Source organism: Chanodichthys erythropterus, chromosome 20 (assembly GCF_024489055.1).
Source record: "Chanodichthys erythropterus isolate Z2021 chromosome 20, ASM2448905v1, whole genome shotgun sequence".
NCBI classification, from domain to species: domain Eukaryota; kingdom Metazoa; phylum Chordata; class Actinopteri; order Cypriniformes; family Xenocyprididae; genus Chanodichthys; species Chanodichthys erythropterus.
Window position 1 is genome coordinate 31590742 of NC_090240.1, and position 23105 is coordinate 31613846.

General features: G+C 34.4%; 2 protein-coding genes across 4 annotated transcripts in view; both read right to left on the reverse strand.

The window, feature by feature from the left end:
- Nucleotides 1-213: 213 nt before the first annotated feature.
- Nucleotides 214-8377, reverse strand: ube2j2 (ubiquitin-conjugating enzyme E2, J2 (UBC6 homolog, yeast)). The gene is made up of 7 exons (XM_067372046.1): nucleotides 8190-8377; nucleotides 7443-7573; nucleotides 4875-4915; nucleotides 4683-4785; nucleotides 4163-4301; nucleotides 1862-1942; nucleotides 214-1757 (listed from the first exon to the last, which is right to left on the reverse strand). Exons 2-7 carry the CDS (start codon nucleotides 7571-7573, stop codon nucleotides 1473-1475), a joined length of 780 nt encoding a protein of 259 aa, XP_067228147.1. The 5' UTR covers nucleotides 8190-8377; the 3' UTR covers nucleotides 214-1472.
- A 987-nt stretch (nucleotides 8378-9364) lies between these two features.
- acap3a (ArfGAP with coiled-coil, ankyrin repeat and PH domains 3a) overlaps nucleotides 9365-23105 on the reverse strand; it is an 88964-nt gene continuing 75223 nt past the window's right edge. The window contains exons 17-27 of one of the 3 annotated variants that reach the window (XM_067371154.1): nucleotides 20248-20317; nucleotides 20046-20140; nucleotides 19737-19954; nucleotides 19409-19510; nucleotides 18359-18451; nucleotides 18034-18254; nucleotides 17769-17878; nucleotides 17092-17202; nucleotides 16279-16340; nucleotides 10177-10279; nucleotides 9365-10067 (exon numbers count right to left, since the gene is read on the reverse strand). In XM_067371154.1, coding sequence (XP_067227255.1) covers nucleotides 10061-10067; nucleotides 10177-10279; nucleotides 16279-16340; nucleotides 17092-17202; nucleotides 17769-17878; nucleotides 18034-18254; nucleotides 18359-18451; nucleotides 19409-19510; nucleotides 19737-19954; nucleotides 20046-20140; nucleotides 20248-20317 — 1192 coding nt within the window. In that variant the 3' untranslated portion in view covers nucleotides 9365-10060. Of the gene's footprint in view, nucleotides 10068-10176; nucleotides 10280-16278; nucleotides 16341-17091; nucleotides 17203-17768; nucleotides 17879-18033; nucleotides 18255-18358; nucleotides 18459-19406; nucleotides 19511-19736; nucleotides 19955-20045; nucleotides 20141-20247; nucleotides 20318-23105 lie in introns of all 3 variants that reach the window. The other 2 variants (XM_067371153.1, XM_067371155.1) reach the window with 2 other exon arrangements.

Genomic DNA, 23105 nt, shown 5'->3' on the forward strand with positions numbered 1-23105 from the left:
GGGAGTATTCAATTGCAGTTTCATCTTAGTGGTTGTGAATAACATGCCTGTAATGTGTAAAATGTGAGGCATGAAGTTAAGAAGTGTTTTGTCTCTTCAGCACATCTTTGTTTCCAGCTGACATTGCATCACTGTCTTCATCAAATGCAACAAGGCAAGAGGTGGAGTTGAATCACACAGGAACGACTGCTTTCTTTAATAGAATATTATTTATTCAAAATGTAAACACAACATGACTATCTCTGATTACACGCCCCTCTAAAGGAAAGGATATCGATCAACAGTGTTCATGGAGGTGCTGAAATATGTATTACCGCTAGTATCCGGGACATCAGAACACTTGAATTGGGGGAGACCAGAACATACTGGTACAATGAGAGTATTAAGTAAGAATGAGCAGTATCACGACCGCTCTGACCCAGAAAGAGATGTTTTGCGGTGCAGGTAGGTCTCAGCAAACTACACTTTGACTTGCAAGTCTTCTTTGTGAATTATTTGTGCAACTCAAGGTACTTTTCCTAATAAACACAACCAAAGATCTTACAGTACAACAGGAAATGTAAGAATTTAATGCATATTCACCTGCCTATGTTTATAACAAGAATTAAATGGATTTTTCAATTTATTAAGAATTATTGCATAAATCACAACCCTTGGAAACAAAAGAAGTGCTGTGTATCGTGAAAGCCAAGTAGTGCTGACAATCCTACATATTGCACAAAAAACAATTTATAGTGTTGAAAAAATGAGTTCATATGCTTTTGTTTCAGCCGACAGTGACTCCCTCCGAAAGAAAGTTAATGTACACTTGGAGCGCCGCATCACAGACAAACAAAATACAAGTAATTCATTTCACACCGCTTCTTTCTTGGCCTAACTGGTTGTTACGGTTGGCTTAGCGCAAGCGAGCACAAATGCATTTAAGAACAAGTTTCCATCGGTAAAGCATGTTTACAGTCGAGCCATTCTATTACATAAAATACTCTGGGATTTTCGTCACAGCAATAAATGGTGCGACACACATCAGAACTGTTTTTTTTCTTTAGTTTTTAAAGGAATGATTGGACTTTTTTCTCTTTTAATCTTCCACATAAAAACCCAGCATCCTATATGTGCAGATTTTAAAATCTTACAGATCAATGAGAAACATGAAAAACAACAAATGCTGATTCAGGCCCTTAAAAAAAAAAGCCCGCTCTGATTAATTTCACGGTCACACGAAGTCGGCTTCCTTTGTGAACTGCGTAAGGTAGAAAATTTGCTTTTTTAAAATTTCCTTACATATTAATAAAGCCATCATGTCATGTGACCTTGACCTTTAAGTGGCCGTGTTACACGAGATCTGGTTGTCACCACTATGGAGGAAATCACCAAGCTCTCAATTTCATTAACGGGACACTGCTTCGTTTTATTTGGTCGTGAGAACAGCACCAGCCTTTCGTCCCTCCTGTCGATGGTTCTCATTGGGCGATTCATTCCTGCGCGATGCTCCGCAGGACATATTTGACTGTGTAAGCGAAAGCGGCGAAGCCTACAATGACGAACAAATTAGCGAGCGCTCCACCCAGGAGTCCATGGTTACGATTGACCTGCTGGAGGTCGGGCGGGTGGGCCGCACCCGGGGGCAGGTGCCCGTTCAGGGGCAGGTGCCCGTTTTGCGCATGGTGGGCTTCGCCATCCGGCACCACGTCGGGAAGGGGCAGCGCCTGTGAGCGAGACCTGAGCTCTTCCTGCATACGCTGCTTCTGCTTGATTTCCTGTTTGATGGGGGACGAACGGGAACGAGCATTAATGCATTTGTTGAAAGAATGTGCTTACTACTCATAAATACATCTGTGAGGAAGTCTGGCACGATACTTACTTCAACAACATCTGGAAACAGTTCACAGAAGACTTTGTCCTTGATGTTGAACGCAAGACTCTGGGAGGCCAACTGTCTTTTCTGCAGGGAACACATTCAAACAAACACGGCATTAAAACTGATATCGTTGACTTTCTTCAGACATGTTCATGTATATAGCACATTTACACAAAAAAATAAATAAAATTACAAACTTGGTTCATCTCTTTTTTGAACGATTTCACAAATCCTGTATGCAATGCCCACTTTTAAATATCCAAACAATTTCTGATGGATTAAAAAAAAAAAAACTCCCGCCCTACAAATCGCCACTTAAAGTGACAAACAAAAGTTGGGTGTCGGTAGGATTTTTTTATGTTTTCGAAAGAAGCCTTTTATATTCACCAAGGCTGCATTTATTTGATGAAAAATACAGTACATACAGTAATATTGTGAAATATTATTACAATTTAAAAGACCTGTTCTCTATTTTAACCTGTTAACTGTCACCCCCACTTTTTATTTTAGACAAGAAAATGCACTATCCAAACTTAAATGGTTGTAATTCAAGAATTCTTTGGAGTATAGACATAAGGCTGGCCTTGTTTTAAAGATGAAATAACTTATGTAAGTGAAACAGAAAATAAGCTATAGAAGTTTATGTTTATGAAAATATAAAATGTTAAAATATAATATTTTATATTTTATATAAAATATATATTTTACAAAACAAGTTTTACTCTAAATCTGCAAGGAAATCAAAGCCAAAAATCTGAACAAGTTGTGTTCCAAATTTCAGGTTGATATCTCAAAAAATGAGCAGTACCACACCAAGCTCCATTACTGACCATATAAAGGCGCCTCCATTTCCATATATGGTTTGAGTGATCTGAACCATATATTTACATTATTTTCATACAATTTATGAAGTAGACATCTAATATAGAAGTAGTATGGGAAGTTTGGCAGAATTTGATATGTATTTAGCCTCTAATAAACATAAAAACAACATGCATGTGGGTTATAGATCGCCGCCACAATCATAAATGTATTTTTTTTTCTATTAAAAACATTTTTAGACCTTTTTTTTTTAAAATCTTTTGGCATGAAAACAAACATGTTTCAACCAATCTTTAATGATTTTTCATGTTCATCGCTATTTCAAAATAAAGGTCTGAACATGCCTTATGAGAATGAAAATATGCTTGTTGCAAATTGATAAATTACTGCTCCTCTGTTATTTATTTTGAAAATCAGTCTCCAAATATGTAAACTAGAGATGCTAAGCTTTCAAATGATATATAGTTTGTCAAGATTAGTTTAGGTTTAGTATAGAATATTACTGTTTTAAATATGTAATAGCTGTGGGCCCACCGGTGGGCCCATGACAGTTAACAGGTTAATGTATTTTGAAATGTAATTTATTCCTGTGATCAAAGCTGAATTTTCAGCATCATTACTCCAGTCTTCAGTCTCACATGATCCTTCAGAAATCATTCTAATATGCTGATTTGATGCTCAAGAAACATTTATGAGTACTGTGCACACACAAAGATCTCTTTTGCGCTTTTATTAATTCTTTAATATCAAGCACATTGTGCAATAGACTGCATTTTATGAAAGCCATATGACAGGATTATACTGATTTGCATATTAAAGAGCCGTTTACAAGACACTATTTTCAATTATGCGTTTTGGTAGTTCATTTACACGACAACTGCGTTTTGGGGGCCTGAAAATGCAAACTTTTGAAAACAATACTGTTATCGTCTCATTGTAAAACTATAAAAACATGAATTTGTGAAAACAGTGATATCATACATGTGTATTACATGTTCAGTCTACAGGCGCATAGTGTTTCTCTACAAAGTAACATCGCCAACTACTGGCCTGGCAGCAGAATATGACGTTCTTAGATGGTTTTTCTGATCTGTGTGAGAGGGGATCATTTTGACAACGTTGTCGCCTTTTTGTGAAAAATGCACAGGAAAAACTTCTGTTTTAGTAATTTTTTTGTAAATGTACCCCAAGTTTGGCCAATTAAGAAGGAGAAAAAGTGCACCGCTGTAAAGGAAAGGGATGGAATGAGGCACAATATTCATAAAACTAAAATTCTATGAATTGCACAGTCCCAAAAAGTATTAATAATAATAAAAAAAAAAAAAATTAAAAAGATTGCTACCTCCCCCCTTAAAAAAAATAAATTCTGTAATTATTTATTCACTTGGGTGAATTATTCCTTTAATAAAAAAAAAATAAAATAAAATGAGGAACAACACAGCTCAAAGCATTTCACTGTGATTTTAAATCAGTGTGACTCACTGTGAAGTCAGAGGTTTCGATACTGCCGAGAGTCGGGCCTTTTTCAACCATGAAGCTCAGGAGGCCGGTTAAGATGGTGGATACGGACCACGCAGGGTTCCACGTGTCAGGGTGAAAATCTGTGATGGAAAGACATAACCTGAAAGAGAAAGCGAAAGCCAGTCATTATGCAGGAAATTGTATTATTCTTCTGATTTGAGTGTGAGTTATAGATGCTGATGTTCCAACCATGCAAAAACTCACAATACAGAAACAACAATGGCGTAAAACGTGCAACACTCATAGAAGTGAACTATTAACCTTAGTTTACATGTAGCACGAGGAGGATCATGGCACTTCATGAGTTTGCTCAATAAAATAATGTTATAATGAAAGATTTTTTATCATATAGTAAACATTTCATAGCAGCAATAAGGCACTCACGACTGTGTCATGCATAACAACAGCTTTTAGCGGTAACTATGCTCAAAATGACTTAACTAAAGGTCTAAAAACAAAAAAAATGAAAGACTGAGTTTACCTTGTATTACATTTAAACCTGCCGTTGGGTGTGATCATATATATGCTCGGTGGTTTGAAGGGAAATTCCCGTGGGAAAATCAGTTTGCCATGATAGTAACCACCTACGAAAAACAAGACAAGTCAAAATGAAGCAGATATTCAACAATTTAAAAAAGGGAAGCACCAATGTGAAATTAAAGGGGGAAATCACCTTCATATGGAGTTTTCTCAGGGCCACGTACTAGATAATGCCTGAAAGAGAAAGAAACATGTGATAGTATCGAGAGTGATATGACTACAACCATTAATACTAAGTCTTTAACATATAATAAGAGATAAATGTTATTTTATCACTTACTATAGTCACCATAACAAGCAAAACAAATCCTGTCAGATGTTTTAGAGAATTCTTAACATGCAGTGAAAGCACAGTGACAGTTATTGGGCTGTCAAGCTTCAAAAAGGACATATTAGCACCATAAAACTAGTCCATACAAATTTCAGTCTGAATCCTCACAGAAAGCAATCATGCAGCTTCATACATTACTTAGAATGCATTGTTTTTTTGATTCATATAGACCACTTTCATGGTGTTTTTATGTCCTTTCAAGAGCTCAAAAGCATCCGTCTCCATTTATGTTTATTGAATGGATGCAAGAGTGAATACAATGGAAATTATAAAATCCATTATAAGGAAGTGCCCCATTTTAGAGGTTCCTTATTTTTCTTTTGAAGTCTCTCACAATAGGTTTACATCCATCCAAGGTCAAAAACCACTTGAATTTTCTCATTATATACACTGCAGAATCACCTCTTTTCTTAGTATCTGAAACGGTTCGATAAAGGATTCGGGTCCTGTTTCCACCTGGAATTAAGATGCGTTTTGGTCGATTGGATCACAAGAGGACGAGGGAGACACGTTCCTGTTTACACCTGTCTATTTTGTCCACTTTCAACCACTTCTGTCCTGATTTCTTCAAAGGGAAGGGTCTATGGGTGAGCAAATGTATGTTTTTTCTCAGATCTTTCTATCTCATGGACAAAATAAGCTTGTGCAATTTACATATGAACGTGCCGACGGAAAAAAACACGGAGAGCATCAACTTTCATTTCTGTTAGGATTGCTGCAATACCACACTGAACGCTGTGAGTGTGAATTAGAAATCAGGAACGGTGAGAGAACATTGTGCTTGGTATGTATTTTTATCTTCAGCCGAAAGAGTTTAAATCCCGTCTGGTTAGCGCGCTTCCTATAATGTTGACACATTAGGTCAGTAGGTGGAAAGTAGGCAGTCTTTTGTGGCTGTTCGAACATATTCGACCACATGAGCGTTTACACTACAAAAGCAATCCAGTTTGAATGCGTTTTCAACTAACTCTCGAAGTGGTAGAAAGTGGACAAGCTCAAAACGTTTCACACCCCGTTTATACCTCTATTTATCATCGTCCACAAAATGCATCTTAAAGGATTATTTCACTTCTGAATGAAGATTGTCCAGATGTCCATGTCCTTCTTTCTTCAGTCGAAAAGAAATGAAGGTTTTTGATGAAAACATTCCAGGATTATTCTCCTTATAGTGGACTTCAATGGGCACCAAACGGTTGAAGGTCAAAATTACAGTTTCAGTGCAGCTTCAAAGGGCTTTAAACGATACCAGACGAGGAATAAGGGATTGTCTAGGGAAACGATTGGTCATTTACTAAAAAAATACAACTGTATATGCTTTATAAACACAAATTATCGCCTTGCACGTGCTTCAGCTTTCCATATTCTTCAAAAAGCTTACGCCGTATGTCCTACGCCTTTCCTATTCTACTTACAGAAAAAAGGATCTGGTGCCGCGTTCGTTCCGTAAGTTGAATAGGGAAGGCGTAGGACATACAGCGTAAGCTTTTTGAAGAATATGGAAAGCTGAAGCATGTGCAAGGCGATAATTTGTGTTTATAAAGCATAGTTGTATTTTTTTAGTAAATGACCGATCGTTTCACTAGACAATCCCTTATTCCTCGTCTGGTATCGTTTAAAGCCCTTTGAAGCTGCACTGAAACTGTAATTTTGACCTTCAACCGTTTGGTGCCCATTGAAGTCCACTATAAGGAGAATAATGCTGGAATATTTTCATCAAAAACCTTAATTTCTTTTCGACTGAAGAAAGAAGGACATGGTCATCTTGGACGACATGGGGGTGAGTAAATTGTGGACTAATCCTAGCAGGTGGAAACAGGCCCGCAGTCTCTCTAAACCCTTCCATACCATGAGTCTACTCAGCTCTGATTGGTGAGATGGCCAAGTCTGTTGTGATTGGTCTATGGATTTGCTTTCGCAGCACAGAAAACAGCATCTTCTGGACATGTCAACAACACAAACTAAAGTCTTCCAGTCTCAGCTACAACTACAGTGTTTGAGGGGCAAAAGTAGACATTCGCGAGCAGCCAACGAAGACCATAGGCTGGCATATGTTACAAACATACGTAGGTTTGTGCAGGAAGTAAGACTGGAAATGCTGACAACTCATTTCTGACAGTTCAGAACCGGTTCTTTCTTTTGGGAGACAATAACTCCATTTATCAGGCACTTTGAAACTTTGCAGACCTTTTACATTCACAAACAGCTATATTACACACTACATGAAAGATAATATCTGAAAAGCATAACAGGGGCACTTTAAGAATTAATAGTCAAACTTGACAGAGCTCCAAACTCAAACCACAATGCAGGAAGAAAACAGTAAAACATGATACAACTGTATATCTATGTTTTGAAGGAAATCAAATGTACCATTCCAAGATGTTGGAGGGCAGAGGTTCAGCACAGATATACGGGACTGGATCTTTCTTGATGCGCAGGTAGTCCTGTTTTAACCGCTGTGTTGCTGTGGTTGGGGCCCTCTTGTTTAAGTTGTTGCTCATCTGTGAAATCACATGGCACTCTCAGTTACACAATACAAACTCAACACTTCCTAGTCTTCATGAAAGACAGTTCATGTGAAACAACAGAATATTTAAAATACTCTATAAAGTCTGAAAATTCATCAACACTATTGAGATCATGTTTGTTGACATCAACTGCAACCATATTGTTATGATTGTCAATAAGGAAGCAGTATGATCACATACGGATATAACAGTTTTACATTGTGTTCTCAATTCACGCAACTGTACAGATTTTAATACACAACGGCGGATATTTAAGCAAATGAGCAGAACTGTTGTGTTTTTTTTAGAACAACATGGTGGCGTATGTTTATAGAGCGGTCAGTTGTCAACAACTGTAGACAAAAACAAGACACTAACAATGGCAGACAGTGTAAATATGGTTAAATAACAACAATATATGTAAACATCGCGCTTAAACGGAGACGTGGACTGTGTTTCAAAGCCTACCTAGATAGTATTTTGGGGCGGCACAGAACATTCAGTTATACATTAGGATGACAGCACCAGATGCTGTCTAAGTAGATAGTTCGCTAGCTTTTAAAACACAGCCTTAGACAGTGTAAGGGGATTTTTAACGGTTCCGTCTCACCTCTTTCAACGCCCTCCACGGGATCGACCAGGGTCAAATTGGGGTGATATATTGCTATCCCTTTATTTCAGAGTAAATTCGCCCTTGATAAACTTTCAAAAATAACAAAAATGTAGCTCTTCGGCTAAGGTGAAATTGTCATCTATCCCCCATACCAATATGGCTGCTGCAACTCCAGGAAGTGATGATGTAAAAGGGAAAATAAAAGTTCTGCAACGCATTCGGTTGCTTTTCAAAATAAAAGACGTTAGACTGACATAAAAACGAGCGGGTTGCACACACATGAAAATTGCGTTTTTAGGAGTATCGACGTGAATTATATAACAAATACAATTTTATTTATTATTCATATATCACGTTATTTATACAAAATGTATCTTTAACTACGCGTTTTCATATGAACATGTATCTGACTGAGTCGGTGATCTGAATCGAAAGAACCGACTCATAAGAGTCATTTGTTCGGGAATCATAGAATCAGCCTACACTGGTCGCCCTGAATGTTTATAAGAACTTATAAGAATCATTCGTTCGGAAATCGGTCTTGTCAAACTGTAGGTGCGTCCCAATTCGCGTACTTATGCATTATTCTGACTTTTTTTTAGTATAAATAGGAATGTTTGAAACTTCTGTCGCAGCTTTAATTATGTAGCGGAGACGGAGGGGCGATCAGACTCCGATAGTGAATGACAAAATAACCTTATAAAATGTATACACTAGTGCATAAGTACATAGTAGTGTATAAGTGAATAGTGTAGTGCGTCATTTGGGACACAGTTTGTTTTAATTCACTAAAAAGAACCGGTTCACAAGAGTCACTTGTTTGCGAATCGCACTGAGTGTTTTAGATTCACTGAAGGACAGGCTCATAGGAATGATTCAGTTCCTGGATAGATAAAATCTGATTCTCAATGTCCACTTCATGTGGACACACGAATGTAAGGTAATTCTGAGGGATGTATTGTCCGTCAAATGTCCTGTCCATCTTAACTCATTTTGTTTTCAGCAGAAATACATAATTTTCAGAACTTTTTGTGCGCCCAAAACATTTATCACCTGTATGTTTCATTTATGTAAATAACCCAAAGTTAGATATCAAAGGATATATTAGGTCTTTTTTAACATACAGCAAAATCATAATTAATTTAGCCTAAATCACTTTTTTTTAATCTTAAGAAAAACACAGACTTTTTTTGAGAGATATTTATTTCCCACAACAAAAGGTCCACTTAATGTTTTTACAAAATACCATCATTTTATATTATCAATTTGCATCTAAAAAGACAATATACAATATCTGCATTTGAATTTGCAATGATTTATAGTGGCTGTACAGATAAAATATATAGACTACACCAGCATAGTCAATACAAAACAGTACATTCATCACTACAGCAACAGACAAAATCACTGCAGATTCTGCAAAAACAACTTCCTTATTATTTCAACTGCTTTAAAAACAGAAAAAAATAATCAGTGCCACATATGTTTTATAATAGAGGGTAATAGTGATGCTTGTAATAGTATTGAGATGAAATGTAAAATGGGAAAGCATTCATGCATGATCTTTTGATTATATGTTTTTACAGACGTGTAACCATAAATTGTAGATGTTTTGATGTCTGTTACTGTCTATGGCTAAAAAAAAGGAGAATGCAAATGAAGAAAACAAACAAAACATTGGGGGTTAAGTCCAGCTGACCCCCATAAAGCTACAAAAATATCATTAAAATCATTTCAAACATTCAACACGACCACAATTTTTGTTTCAAGTCCTTCACACTCGTCTCCATCACACTTATTATATCAGCTAGTCAAAGTGTCTTCTGCTCCAGCTTGATCTGTGTCCAAAGTTTAATAGAGTTGGTCGTTCATACTCTAGAACAGATTAAAAAAGAAAAAATATATTTAAATTACATGTATGTGTTTATAAAGCAATATATGCATTTATCTAACGGATTACTGATGGATATCATGATGCAGCTACCTGAAGGAGTGACGGAAGTGAACGCTCCTCCGTTTCAGCTTTTCAGGATTGTGGGATGCCATATGGGAAAACTCGCGGAAAATATCCAGGTATGTGGTGTCACCTAAAATGGGAGCAAACATCGTTAATTTTGACTGTACAAAACTACTAAAATGCAGCTGTAATGTGAATGAAGCCACGGAATAAAAAACAAAAAAGATAATTGTGACTTTTTATCTCACAGTTGCAAGTTTGGACTTTATTTTATTGGACTTTATAACTTGCAGTTACAAGTTTATATCTCACAATTTGGTGAAAAAGTCTGAATTGCAAGTTATAAACTCGCAATTGTGAGAAAAAAGTCAGAATTTTGAGATAAAAGGTCACGGCACCTTTTTAAATTTTAAACAATTCTTAAGCAATTCCGAGTTTGCATCTCACAATTCTAAAAGTCAGAATTGCGAGTTATAAACTTGAAATTCTGACTTTTTTTGGCAATTGAGAGTTTACAATTCGGACGAAAAATAGACTTTTTTTCCCCTCACAATTTCTTGTAATTCTGAGTTTAAATCTCACAATTCTTAGAAAAAAGTCAGAATTTTGAGTTATAAACATATAACTGAGAAATCGCAAGATATAAACTTAAAATACCGACTTTTTCACATAATCGCGAGTTTATATCTCAATTCTGAGAAAAAAAGAGTCAGAATTGTGAGATGAAGTCACAATACCCTTTTAAAGTTTAAACAATTCTGACCTTTTTCGTCGCAATTCCTAGTTTACATCTCACAATTCTTAGATAAAAGTCAGAATTGCAAGTTATAAATCCGAAATTCTGATATAAACTCGCAATTGCATGAAAAATTCTCAAAAAATTTCGGACTTTTTTCCCCTCGTAATTCCAAGTTTATATCTTACAATAGATAAAAGTCAGAATCGCGAGTTATAAACTTGAAATTCTGACTTTTTCTGGCAATTGTGAGTTTATAATTCGGAATTCTTACTTTTTGTCTCCGAATTGTGAGATATAAACTCACAATTGCGTGAAAGATTATCAAAAAAAAAAAAAACCCTCAAAATTCCAAGTTTACATCTCACAATTCTTAGAGAAAAGTCAGAATTGTCACTTATAAACTTATAAATGTGTGAAATTGCAAGATATAAACTTAAAATACGATCGTGCGAAAAAGTCAGTGAGTTTATATCTCAATTCTGAGAAAGAAAGTCTGAATTTTTTCTCACAATTCTTAGATAAAAGTCAGAATTGCAAGTTATAAATCCGAAATTCTGATATAAACTCGCAATTGCGTGAAAAATTCTCAAAAAATGTCTGACTTTTTTCCCCTCGTAATTCCAAGTTTATATCTTACAATAGAAAAAAGTCACAATTGCGAGTTATAAACTTGAAATTCTGACTTTTTTGTGGCAATTGTGAGTTTATAATAATTCTTACTTTTTTCTCCAAATTGTGAGATATAAACTCACAATCGCGTGAAAGATTATCAAAAAAAAAAAAACCCTCACAATTCCAAGTTTACATCTCACAATTCTTAGATAAATGTCAGAATTGCAAATTATAAATTCGAAATTCTGACTTTTTTCTCACAATTGAGTTTATATTTCGCAATTCTTACTTTTTCTCCGAATTGTGATAGATAAACTTGAGTGAAAAATTCTCAAAAAAAGTCTTGACTTTTTTCCTCGTAATTCCAAGTTTATATCTCACAATTCTTAGAAAAAAGTCAGAATTGAGTTATAAACTCATAACTGTGAGAAATAGTCAAACTTGCAAGATATGAACTTAAAATACAGACTTTTTCACACAATCGCAAGTTTATATCATAATTCTGAGCAAAAAGTCAGGAACTGTGAGATATAAACTCACAATTGCAAGAAAAAAAAAGTCAGAATTGCAAGATAAAAAGTCACAGTTAACTTTTATCTTTTATTCTGTGGTGGAAACAAGCTTTCATATGTTTTCAACAGAATGGAAAAAGATCGTTATCTTATGTTAGAAGTTTAGTAAAGCTTTACTAATGCAAAAGCAGGTCTCTGAATGGCTAAGTAAGTAATAACTCTATTACAATAAGTGTTTTCGGCACATTTTAATGCACTTCAGAATTAGAATTAACGTGACAGAAACGACACTTGAAGCACCCCCATCAAAATGAACCTTCTCCAGATCTTTGTGCCATATAGGGTCTTTGTACTGTCTTGTAACCATGGCAACAACTGAAACTTTGGAGGGGACAAAAGGGTGGGTTTGAACACTTTGCCAAACTGTGTGAATTTCACATGCTTGATTTACAATGAGGAGACTGTCCCTGTCTTCCCAGGATGGGTACTCATGCGTACTGACTAGAGTTTGCAGGAGAACCATTGAAAGAGATACTTCAATTTAAATAGATGTTGAGTTCTGTTGAATTTTATAAAGTTCAACAGGGACAACCATGTAGGTGTTGTGCATTTTTGTCAACACGTTTGTTAACGTTTTTTTGTGTTTTAACACAAAAATATTTCTATTAAAAAATATTGTATTAAAATGCCATCAATTGACTTGGCACCTTCTGCGTTCTGTGTGAACAGTATGGAAGCCTGTTTCCGGCACTGAATAAAAAATAAAAAAAGATAATTGCGACTTTTTATCTGACAATTCTGAATTCTTTTCTAACAATAGCGAGTTTACATCTTTTCTCAGAATTATGAGATATAAACCCACAATTCTGACCCACAATTCTGATAAAGTCGTAATTGCGAATTATAAAGTCCAAAAAGACTTTTTTCCTCAGAATTGTTTATACCTCGCAATTCTGACTTTATAACATGCTGTTGCGAGTTTATATCTCGCAATTCTGACTTCTTTTCTCAGAATTGCGAGTTATAAAGTCAGAATTGTGTGATATATACTCGCAACAGCATGTTATAAAGTCAGAATTGCGAGGTATAAACAATTCTGAGGAAAAAAGTCTTTTTGGACTTTATAATTCGCAATTACGACTTTATTTCTCACAATTCTTACTTTATAACGTGCAATTTCGACTTTATAACTCGCAATTCTGACTTTATATCTCACAAATGCAACTTTATAACTCACACTTCATATCACAATTCTGAAAAAAAAAAAAAAGTTTTATTTTTTATTCAGTGGTGGAAATAAGCTTCCATAGAAAGTCCCCTAAACATTACTTTCAAAAACAAAAAAAATCTTCCTATCAAATTTTTGATCGATAGTGTATATTTAATATCATATATATAATATATATATATATATATATATATATATATATATATATATATATATATATATATATATATTTAACCCTGATGTTCTAATAGCTCTCTTTGATTCAGTCAAAGGAACATATTAAAATAATTTAAAGGCAAAATAAATGTTAATTTCAAAATGTAAATTATCAGTCAAAAACTTACAGCAGCAATCTTGGGTTCATGAGTGAGTTGTGTTAATGCAGACAGTTATAAAACAGTGCTCACTAACTCAGCAGACAGAGAAGAGAGAGGCTGGAGAAGAAAAGCCAAGCAAAAGCAGTTAGTACTTCATTCACGTTTCATTTATTGTCATGATTCTTTTCGGTTTAGAAGGAAATGACAGATTAAAGGGCAGAAACAAAGAGCAAATAAAAAGAAGTCGCAAAGGGTTCTAGTTGACAGAAGAATCTTCAGTTATACAATATTCAGACATATTTTACAAAATCGTAGCATGACACCGACATGAAAAGAAAAGCAGAAATATGAAAGCAAGCAGTAGAAGAGATTATGTGCTACAGCCACCAACTAGAAAAAAATCTCGTTTAACAGTATTTTTTTTTTAAATATTGGTGCAAAATTGTATTTATTTTGAAAAAAGTTATGCTTTTGGTTCGGTTTTGCCACTTCAGGAGTCATACTGATTCACAAAACGTTAAACACAAAGTGCTACGATTTCATTGGCCAGCGAGACAAAGACGACACCAACCAATGACCTTTCACCCAAAACATGTCGGGGAACAACTTTACAGTATTCTAGCCTGTTCACAAATGACAAATAACACATTTACAAATGAATTTCCTCAACAAGTGCTATGTTTTTGATTGCTTTGGGGAAAAGGGTCCTTATACACTAACATGTCTGTGGTCTTTGGTTGAGATCTTGAGTTAAAGTGATGGTACACATCCGACTTTACATAACATAATCAAGACACGTCTCATGAATATATTTATGACTGCCAGGAATATATGTATATATATATATATATATATATATGACATCACATGTTAACTCGCTTACGATGTCATCCAAAATAGTTAGATATGCTCATGCTTTTTAGTGTCCTCTCCAGTATAAAGCAGAAGTTTTAGAATTGAGACCATATTATGAGATTTCATTCGCACTCAGATTCACGAGGAGCAAAAAGCAGCAGGAAACCAAACAGACCAGAGCAACAGCAATCAATGCACTGAAGATAACAGAAATTAATAAGCAAAAATAAAACTACTGCATTATACACTAACACACACTACTGTTCAAAAGTTTGGGGTCAGTATGATTTTTTTGAAAGAAATTACTACTTTTATTCAGCAAGGATGCATTAAATTGATCAAAAGTGAGAGTAAAGATGTTTATGAGGTTACAAAAGATTTATATTTCAAATAAATGCTGTTCATTTGAACTTTATATTCATCAAAGAATCCAGAAAAAAGTTTCCAAAAATATTATGCAGCACCACTGTTTTCAAAAATAAATGTTTCTTGAGCAGCAAATCAGCATATTAGAATGATTTCTGAAGGATCATGTGACACTGAAGACTGGAGTAAAATTCAGCTTTGATCACAGAAATAAATTACATTTTAAAACACATTCAAATAGAAAACAGTTATTTTAAATTGTAATAATATTTCACAATTTTACTATTTTTACTGTATTTTTCATCAAATAAATGGAGCCTTGATGAGCATAAGAGACTCAAAAATATTACAAAATCATACTAACCCCAAACTTTTGAACGGTATTGTCTTGTTAATCAGTCATTTTTGATTTTACAACCCTGTAAATGAATTTGCAAATTTGTTTTTGGTGTCTAAACTGGAGTTTGGTTGCGAACTGTAAAGTTCACAAGTATATGAAGTTACAAAAATACAATCTGTTACCACAATACATAAAAACCATCATATCATTGCACTATTGCTCTGGGCGGTAATCATAAAAGCATAAAAAATCTCGTTTGAGGCATTTTCTAACACCATCATCCATAAAAGCGAACAAAAACGACAGTGGAGTTAATAAAAAGTGCAAAACAGTGGCATTTAACTTGACAAAATCACATTTTCAGTTAGTAGATTAGACATTTTATACATTTATGACATATAATAATCACAGTTTTTGATCCCACTCTCCCTCATGCGTTTGCAAGCACAAAAAGTTTTTAAGAGCCCGATCTGTGTACAAAAATGCCGCTAAAACACTGTTAGAATAGATAGACAGCTGCCTATCATACTGTATAATACTGTTTGAAGTGTGAGTGATGAGTGAAAGTGCAGCCAGACATGTACAGAAGCCAACTCTGAAGGTTAGTTCATAAACAGTTCAGATATACTAGTAAGGATCAGCGAGTGCAATAGTCTGTGTAATTGGTATCTGACCAATGGCACCACAATTATCTAAACCACAGGTAACCTCCTTAATATAAAGACTGACTTGAAATGAGTAGCACCACTGTTTGCTAGGCCAAACTATGGTGGCCAATCAATCATGTGACTAACTTTGAAATGTGATCTGAAATCTGCAGCATGTGAAGTGGTTTACCAGCCTTAACCACTTTGAGCAAGAGGTTAAGCTTGGTCCCATTGGGCTGGAAGTTCACCTGATCAACCACCTAAACCAGCTTGGACCTCGTAATGACCAACTCTAACCATATAGAAACCATTAAAAACCTTCAAAAGCTGGTTTAGGTGGAATCTACAGCAAGGCTGGCCCATCTTTACAGATAAACACATGGCGGGTCTTGGTGAGAATGATGGGAAAAGTGCTCCGCTGGGCTCTCTAGCACTCAGCTATGTTGATGCAGATAAACTCTTGTATGCATTTCTTATACTGCTGCTCTGTGGGACTGCTGCTAGAATATTGACCTGGCTGACCGAAAGGACCCTCCGACTCGCGCATCTCCTCGTTCATACGCGCTAGACGTAACCTGTAAGAGAAAAAGAGAGAAGAAACAAAGAGAGGATTGATTTGGAATCAAACTTTGAACAATTTCTTATAGACGCTACCGTTCAAAACTTTTGGTAAGACTTTTTTAATGTTGTTGAAAAAAGTCTCTATTTTCACCAAGACTGCAATTATTTGATCAAGAATACTGTAAAAACTGTAAAATATTATTACAATTTCTTATTGTTATCAATGTTGAAAACAGTTCTATTTTTGTGATGTTTTTGCAGGATTCTTTGATAAATGTATAGTTCAAAAGTACAGAATTTATTTAAAATAAAAATATTTTGCAACATTATAAATGTTTTTTTTTTTTACAGTCATTTTTGATAAATTTAATGCATCCTTTTTGAATAAAAGTAATAATTTTTTTCTTTAAAAAAAATAGTAACACTTTAGTTTAGGGTCCAATTCTCACTATTTTCTTATTAGCATGCATATTACTAGGATATTGGCTGTTCATTAGTACTTATAAAGCACATATGAATGCCTTATTCTGCATGACCTTATTCTACATCCCATAATCCTACACAATACCTAAGCTACCTTACTAACTATTAATAAGCATTAATTAGGAGTTTATTGAGGCAAAAGTTAATAGATAATAGTTAGTTAAGAATTGGACCCTAATCTAAAGTGTGGCCAAAAATCGTACTGACCCCAAACTTCTGAAGTCTGTAGTGTAAATACTGCAAACATATAGAAGCACATGCATAGAAACTTTTTAAACTTACAGAGTAACTATGTCAGCGTTAGCAGCTTGAACTGCTATGCTCAGTGGGTCGTGTCCATCCTCGTCACCATCGTTCTGGGTCGCTCCTCGTTTCAGGAACAAACACACTTGACTGGAAAGAAAACAACAGAAGATAAAGTAAATACATTTGCAGAAAAGTTTTGCTAATAATTAGCTTGACTGGACATCTTATCATGGCAATACCATTTCTATACCATTCTTTGAAATATGTAAAAGTACCATGTAAATACCACAGTGCATGAATATGGTAAATATTCAGTACAATGGTATATGTTAAAAGTATAATAATTCTGCTATTTGAGACATCACCAGGACATTTATGTAGGGTATTGAGTAAAATTATGTAAAATGTGAATCTGTATTGTGGTGGTTCCAACAAGTAAAATAGATTCATATAGGGAATATTACATTCAGGGTTTTCCCAGTGATGCCACTGAAGAACTATTTTGGTTCCTCAAAGAACCTTTTAGTGAACAGTTCTTAAAAGAACCATTTTTTTCATAGTCTGAAGAACATTTGAATCATCTGAAGAACGTTTTTCAACTATAAAGCACCTTTTGTGCTGTGGAAATGTTCCATGGATGGTTCTTTATGGAACCATAGATGCAGATAAAGAACCTTTGTTTTTAAGAGTGTAAGCAAATCAAGAGCCCTCACCCAGTATGACCCAAGTATGTGGCGTGATGCAGCGGGCCTCTCCCTCTGTGATCTCTTTGGTTGACGTCTGCAGCATTTTGAAGCAGAAACTCACAGGCTATCAAGGAACCCTGGTGGTCAAAAACCAGAGGATTAGGACTTTTAAAACCTCAAAATGGACCATGGTTATTTAACATGCCATTAAAGTAAGCTGGAAATTTCCTTATTTAGATTTCTGTTAATATGTGTGTGAGCACTGCATCTGAATATTTTTAGAATGACTCACTCCAATCACAGCCTGAATAAGGGGACTTTTCCCCTCGTCCTCCTCATTGACTGAGTTGACGTCTGCTCCATGTGCCAGAGCTTCAGCCATGATGGGCAGATTGCGTGCCTGACAGGCCTTATAGAGTAATGCTCTGGGATCCAGTTCTCTCAAATCCTCTGGATCCGATGCCTCCGGCTCAAGTTCAGCCTCATTACTGGAGTCTTCAGATACCTCACACTCTGAACATAACAAAAACACTTATAACACATGATACATCTGCTTCAACAGTCAGTGTGGAATATGAAGACTTGGTTAACACCAAGTCACACAGTGGTTGACTCACCCTCCTCTGTGACGCTGTCCACCACAGACTCAAACACCAAGACGTCAGTGCTGCCGTCAGTGCTGCCACCTAACCCACTGTCACTGCTCAGACCTGCAGGACCAACACAAGCCCACCACGGGAGCATTACATCTCTAGAGCGTCAATAACGCCCAACCAGCACTGACAGAAAACATGATGAATCTATGCGTCACAGTTATTCAACTATATAAAATTACCCCCCCCCCCCCAAAAAAAAGCAAAACAAAGTAACATAAAGCAAAAGTTTAAAAGAAAAGCACAAAGCAAAGCAGAAATCAAAGCAAATCAAAGCAATCCAAACAAAAGTAAACAAAAAGATAGCAATTCAAAACAAAATAAAACAAAAGCAAAGCAAAATGCAAAGAAAAAAATAATAAATCAAAACAAAGCAAAGGTTTAAAAGAAAAGGAAAACATTGCAAAGCAAAACAAAGTGAAAACAAAACAAAAAAGTAAACAAAAGTACACAAAAAGATAGCAAATCAAAACAAAAGACACAAAAATAAGTAAACAAAAAGCAAAGCAAAAAGCAAAGCAAAACAAATTATAAAAAAAAAAAAAAATGCAAAGCAAAAACAAAACACAAAACAACAAAAGTATTCAAAAAAATAAAATGAACAAAAAACAAAAAAAAAAACAGCAAAAGTAAACAAAACAAAGAAAATCAAAATAACAAAAAGCAAAATGCAAAAAAAAATACAACAAAAAATACAACAAAAAGCAAAGGAAAACAAAGTAACAAAACCACAAAAGTAAACAATAAACAAAGCAAATCAACATGCAAAGCTAAACAAAATACAAAACAAAATACAAAACAAAAGGAAAAAAACAAGCAAAACAAAGCAACAAAAGCATACAAAAAACAAAGCAAAATAAAACAAAGCAAAAACAAAACAAAACCACAAATCAAAAAACAAAACAAAACAAAAACATTAAACAAAGAAAAAAAAAATTAAACAAAGCACAAGCCAAGCAATTAAACCAAGTGTGGAAGTATAATTCCACTGGCCAGAATATAAATAATACTTACTGCGAGGCCCTGAACCAGTGTCAAAATAGGAGAAAAGAGTGTCCAACTCATCTGGGCAAAAGAGGGATTCCCGTCTAAACTTCCTCTCCAGAGCAGCAGTTGCTGAAAGTTGGGAAAAAAAGAATAGAACATTTAACACACGGTATCAGACCTGATGGTATCACACGTTAATACTATGACACTGAATGATTTCCATAGTCATGTACCATGGTATGTACTCCAAGGCACTTCACATTGGTATTATCAAGCATTTAATCATTCAAAAAACATGGTACAACCATGGTACTTTCTTAAACAGTCAATAATAAAGACAATTTGTATCGATTACCTGAGGAAAGGGTTGCTGGAGATGCACTGCCTGGATCCTGTCTGTACCTCCGGTGTGCTTTGGGGACGGTGGTGGCGCTGTTATGTCTCCTGCATTTCCTAGAGTTCCATCGGCGCTCAGATTTTCTCCCGCCGTTGACCAGAACCTCACCCGTCATCATCTTCTTTAGGAACTTTTTCTCCACATACTTCGCTTTGATCCAGGCCTCCTTTTCTTGCCTGAAAAATCAAGGCAGCAACTGAACATTCAACATTCAGCCTGACTAATAAAGAGCCACTTTTTTCCATGTCCCTCATCATCATCACTCACCTGGAGCTGCTGGGGCCCGGTTTCTTCACGCCCTGCTCTTCACAGCTCCCTTCATAGATGTGGTTGATGATACTGTTTCCTAGTTCACACATCAGCTGCATTACAACAGAACAGACAGCAGTTATTGTCAGAGCATGTTTGCTCATGTCACAGTGAAGGTCATCCAAGAGAGATGGAGAACAATCTGGATATTTGAGCAGACCTTCAGTAACTCCGGTTCCCATGAGTCCAGGGTGAGAGAGCGGACCTTCGAACAGTGTACTCCCAAACTCCTGTGAAAAGAAGGAAAACCGTTGGTCAAAAAATGATTTTGGTGGTTAGTGTTACAACACAAATACTGCAAATACTGTTACATTTTAATTGAATGAACTGTTATGTATTCTTTTATCACTCTGGAATGAAATATATACACAACTTTTCTCTTAATTCCATCCATCATCTTGGATGCCTGTCACATTGTCTTCGCCGAAAAAGATACGACATCATACAAAATCCTCATACATGCGAAAATTAAACCTAGCCCAAAACACGGATGAAAATATTTTGCAATCATTTCTACTACAAAACAACTTTGCATAAATAAAATTTCATAAACAACAACAACCATCACAGTCATCATTCATTGTTGTTATTCATGCAATAAAAAAAAAATGTTTTAAAATAGAAATGGTTGACTAATATTTTTTTTATTTATAAAATTGCATAAATAATGATGATAATGATGTTTGTTGTTTCTATTATTCATTATTAGTAAACAATTTTGCATAAATAACACTTCATAAATTACGATGATGATATTGATAGTTGTTATTCATAATAATAATAATAATAATAATAATAATAACCCTAATTATCATCAATGTTACTCATGCAAAATTGTTTATTAATAATAATAATAATAATAATAATAATAACAACTAAATAATTTAGCATAAATATTATTGATGACATTTAGGGTTATTATTATTATTGTAAGTATGAATAACAACTATTGTTATAATTATCATCATTGTTGTTCATGCAATTTTTCAATTTCTTTAATAATAATAATGAATAAGAACAACCATCACCATCATCATTACTATGTAGTTTTATTTATAAAAACAATTATGATAATAATAATAACCCTAATTATCATCAATGACATTTATGCTAAATTGTTTAGTTATAACAACAACAACAACAACGACAACAACAACAATGACAACTAAACAATTGAGCATAAATGACATTAATAATAATTAGGGTTATTATTATTATCATCATCATCATAATTTTTTAAAAATAAAACCACATAAATAATGATGATAATGGTTGTTATTCGTTATTATTCAACAATTTTGCATAAAAATTGCACGAACAACAATGATGATAATCATGATAGTTATTATTCATTATTATTTTTATTAATAAGTTATATTACAAGTTATATTTCCTTGTATTCCTTGAATATTTTTTATTATTGGATCAAAAATAATTAAAAACTGTCTTTTCATATCTGTTATTGGACACAAATAATCAGTATTCTATAGGTTATTAAAAAGTTGGTTACACTTTATTTTAAGGTGATGTAGTTACATTGTACCTACTCAAATAAGTACTAAGTAATATTAATTAGTTACATGTACTTTTTATAGATTTATGGTTAGGGTTTGGTTTACGGTTAGTTACTTGTAATTATGCATAATGTACTGTTATTACTATAGTAAGTACATGTAGTAACGTGTAACTAGTCACCTTAAAATAAAGTGTTCCCAAAAAGCTATATCTGCTAGTCTGTAACCAGTGTTGCCAAGTCTGCGGTTTTGTTGAGAAAACCTGGCAACCCTGTCTCTAACTGTAAACTTCACTTAGCTGAAAAGTTTCTGACTTAAGCTACTGAAGCTCTCCAACGATGTCAAACTCCCAGCATTCACTAACAATTCAAGCAAGATGTTTCCCACTCAAGCTGAGGAGAGCAGCACTGGGACGGCCGGCATCGCAAGAAACACAGCGGCGGCCCACACTGTCATGTAAATGTGTATTCTGCCCACTAGATCTGCCTGTTTCCAGGCAACCAAGTTAGAATGGGCAAAGACTGTGTGATGGTTTGCCACACTGTCTGGAGGACAAGTCTCATGTGAGCTCAGTGTGAGAGGTGTGGTGTCAGAGAGAGCATGAATATTCAAAAGATAGTCCAGACAGGGTTGAATGCATAAACACACAGTGTGTCTCATGTTTTAAACCAGAAAGTCATCTCATGACTCTTAAAAGTGGTCATATTATGAATAGAGAAGGGGTGGAAGAGGGTGATGTTAAACTGTTTTTGATGCAAGAAACCACAAATACCATCAGATTTTAATTACAATTAGCTGTTATCTATATTCTTCGTTACTGGATGAAATACTAAGTATACACAAAATCTAAAAATAATATTAACAATAACAATATCATTATTATTATTATTATTATTATTAATAATAATAATAATAATAATAATAATAATGATGATAATAATAATTGTTATTATTATTATTAGTAATAGTAGTAGTAGTAGTAGTAGTAGTAGTTGTATTTGTAGTTGTAGTAGGTACTATTTTCATTATTAGCAATTCATGCAAAACTGTTTTGCAGTGGAATTGGTTGAATAATAATAACAATAACAATAATACTGAATTTATTATTATTATTATTATTATTATTATAAGTAGTAATAGAAGTATTATTAATAGCAATTTATGCAAAATTGTTTTAAGATGGAAACGGTTGAAATAATAATAATAATAATAATAAATTAATAGTAATAATAATAAAATAATAATAATAATAATTATTATTATTATTATTAGTAGTAATAGTAGTAGAAGTATATTAACAATAATAATTAGTAGTATTGTTATTATTAATAATTTATGCAAAATTGTTTTGAGATAGAAATGGTTGAAAAATAATAATAAATTAATTATTATTAGTGGAAGAAGAAGTATATTAACAATAATAATTAGTAGTAGTATTGTTATGTTTTCCGACAGAAGTGGTTGAATAATATTAATAATAATAGTAATAATAATATTATTATTA

Bases quoted from the DNA above. Each gene is read 5' to 3' on its own strand.
- ube2j2 (XM_067372046.1), bottom strand. From the start codon at position 7,573: ATGAGCAACAACTTAAACAAGAGGGCCCCAACCACAGCAACACAGCGG. The intron at 4,916-7,442 runs GTACATTTGATT...TTTCTCTTTCAG, and splicing joins CCCTCCAACATCTTGGAATG to GCATTATCTAGTACGTGGCC. The intron at 4,302-4,682 runs GTAAACTCAGTC...TTTCTCTTTCAG, and splicing joins AGGTTTAAATGTAATACAAG to GTTATGTCTTTCCATCACAG.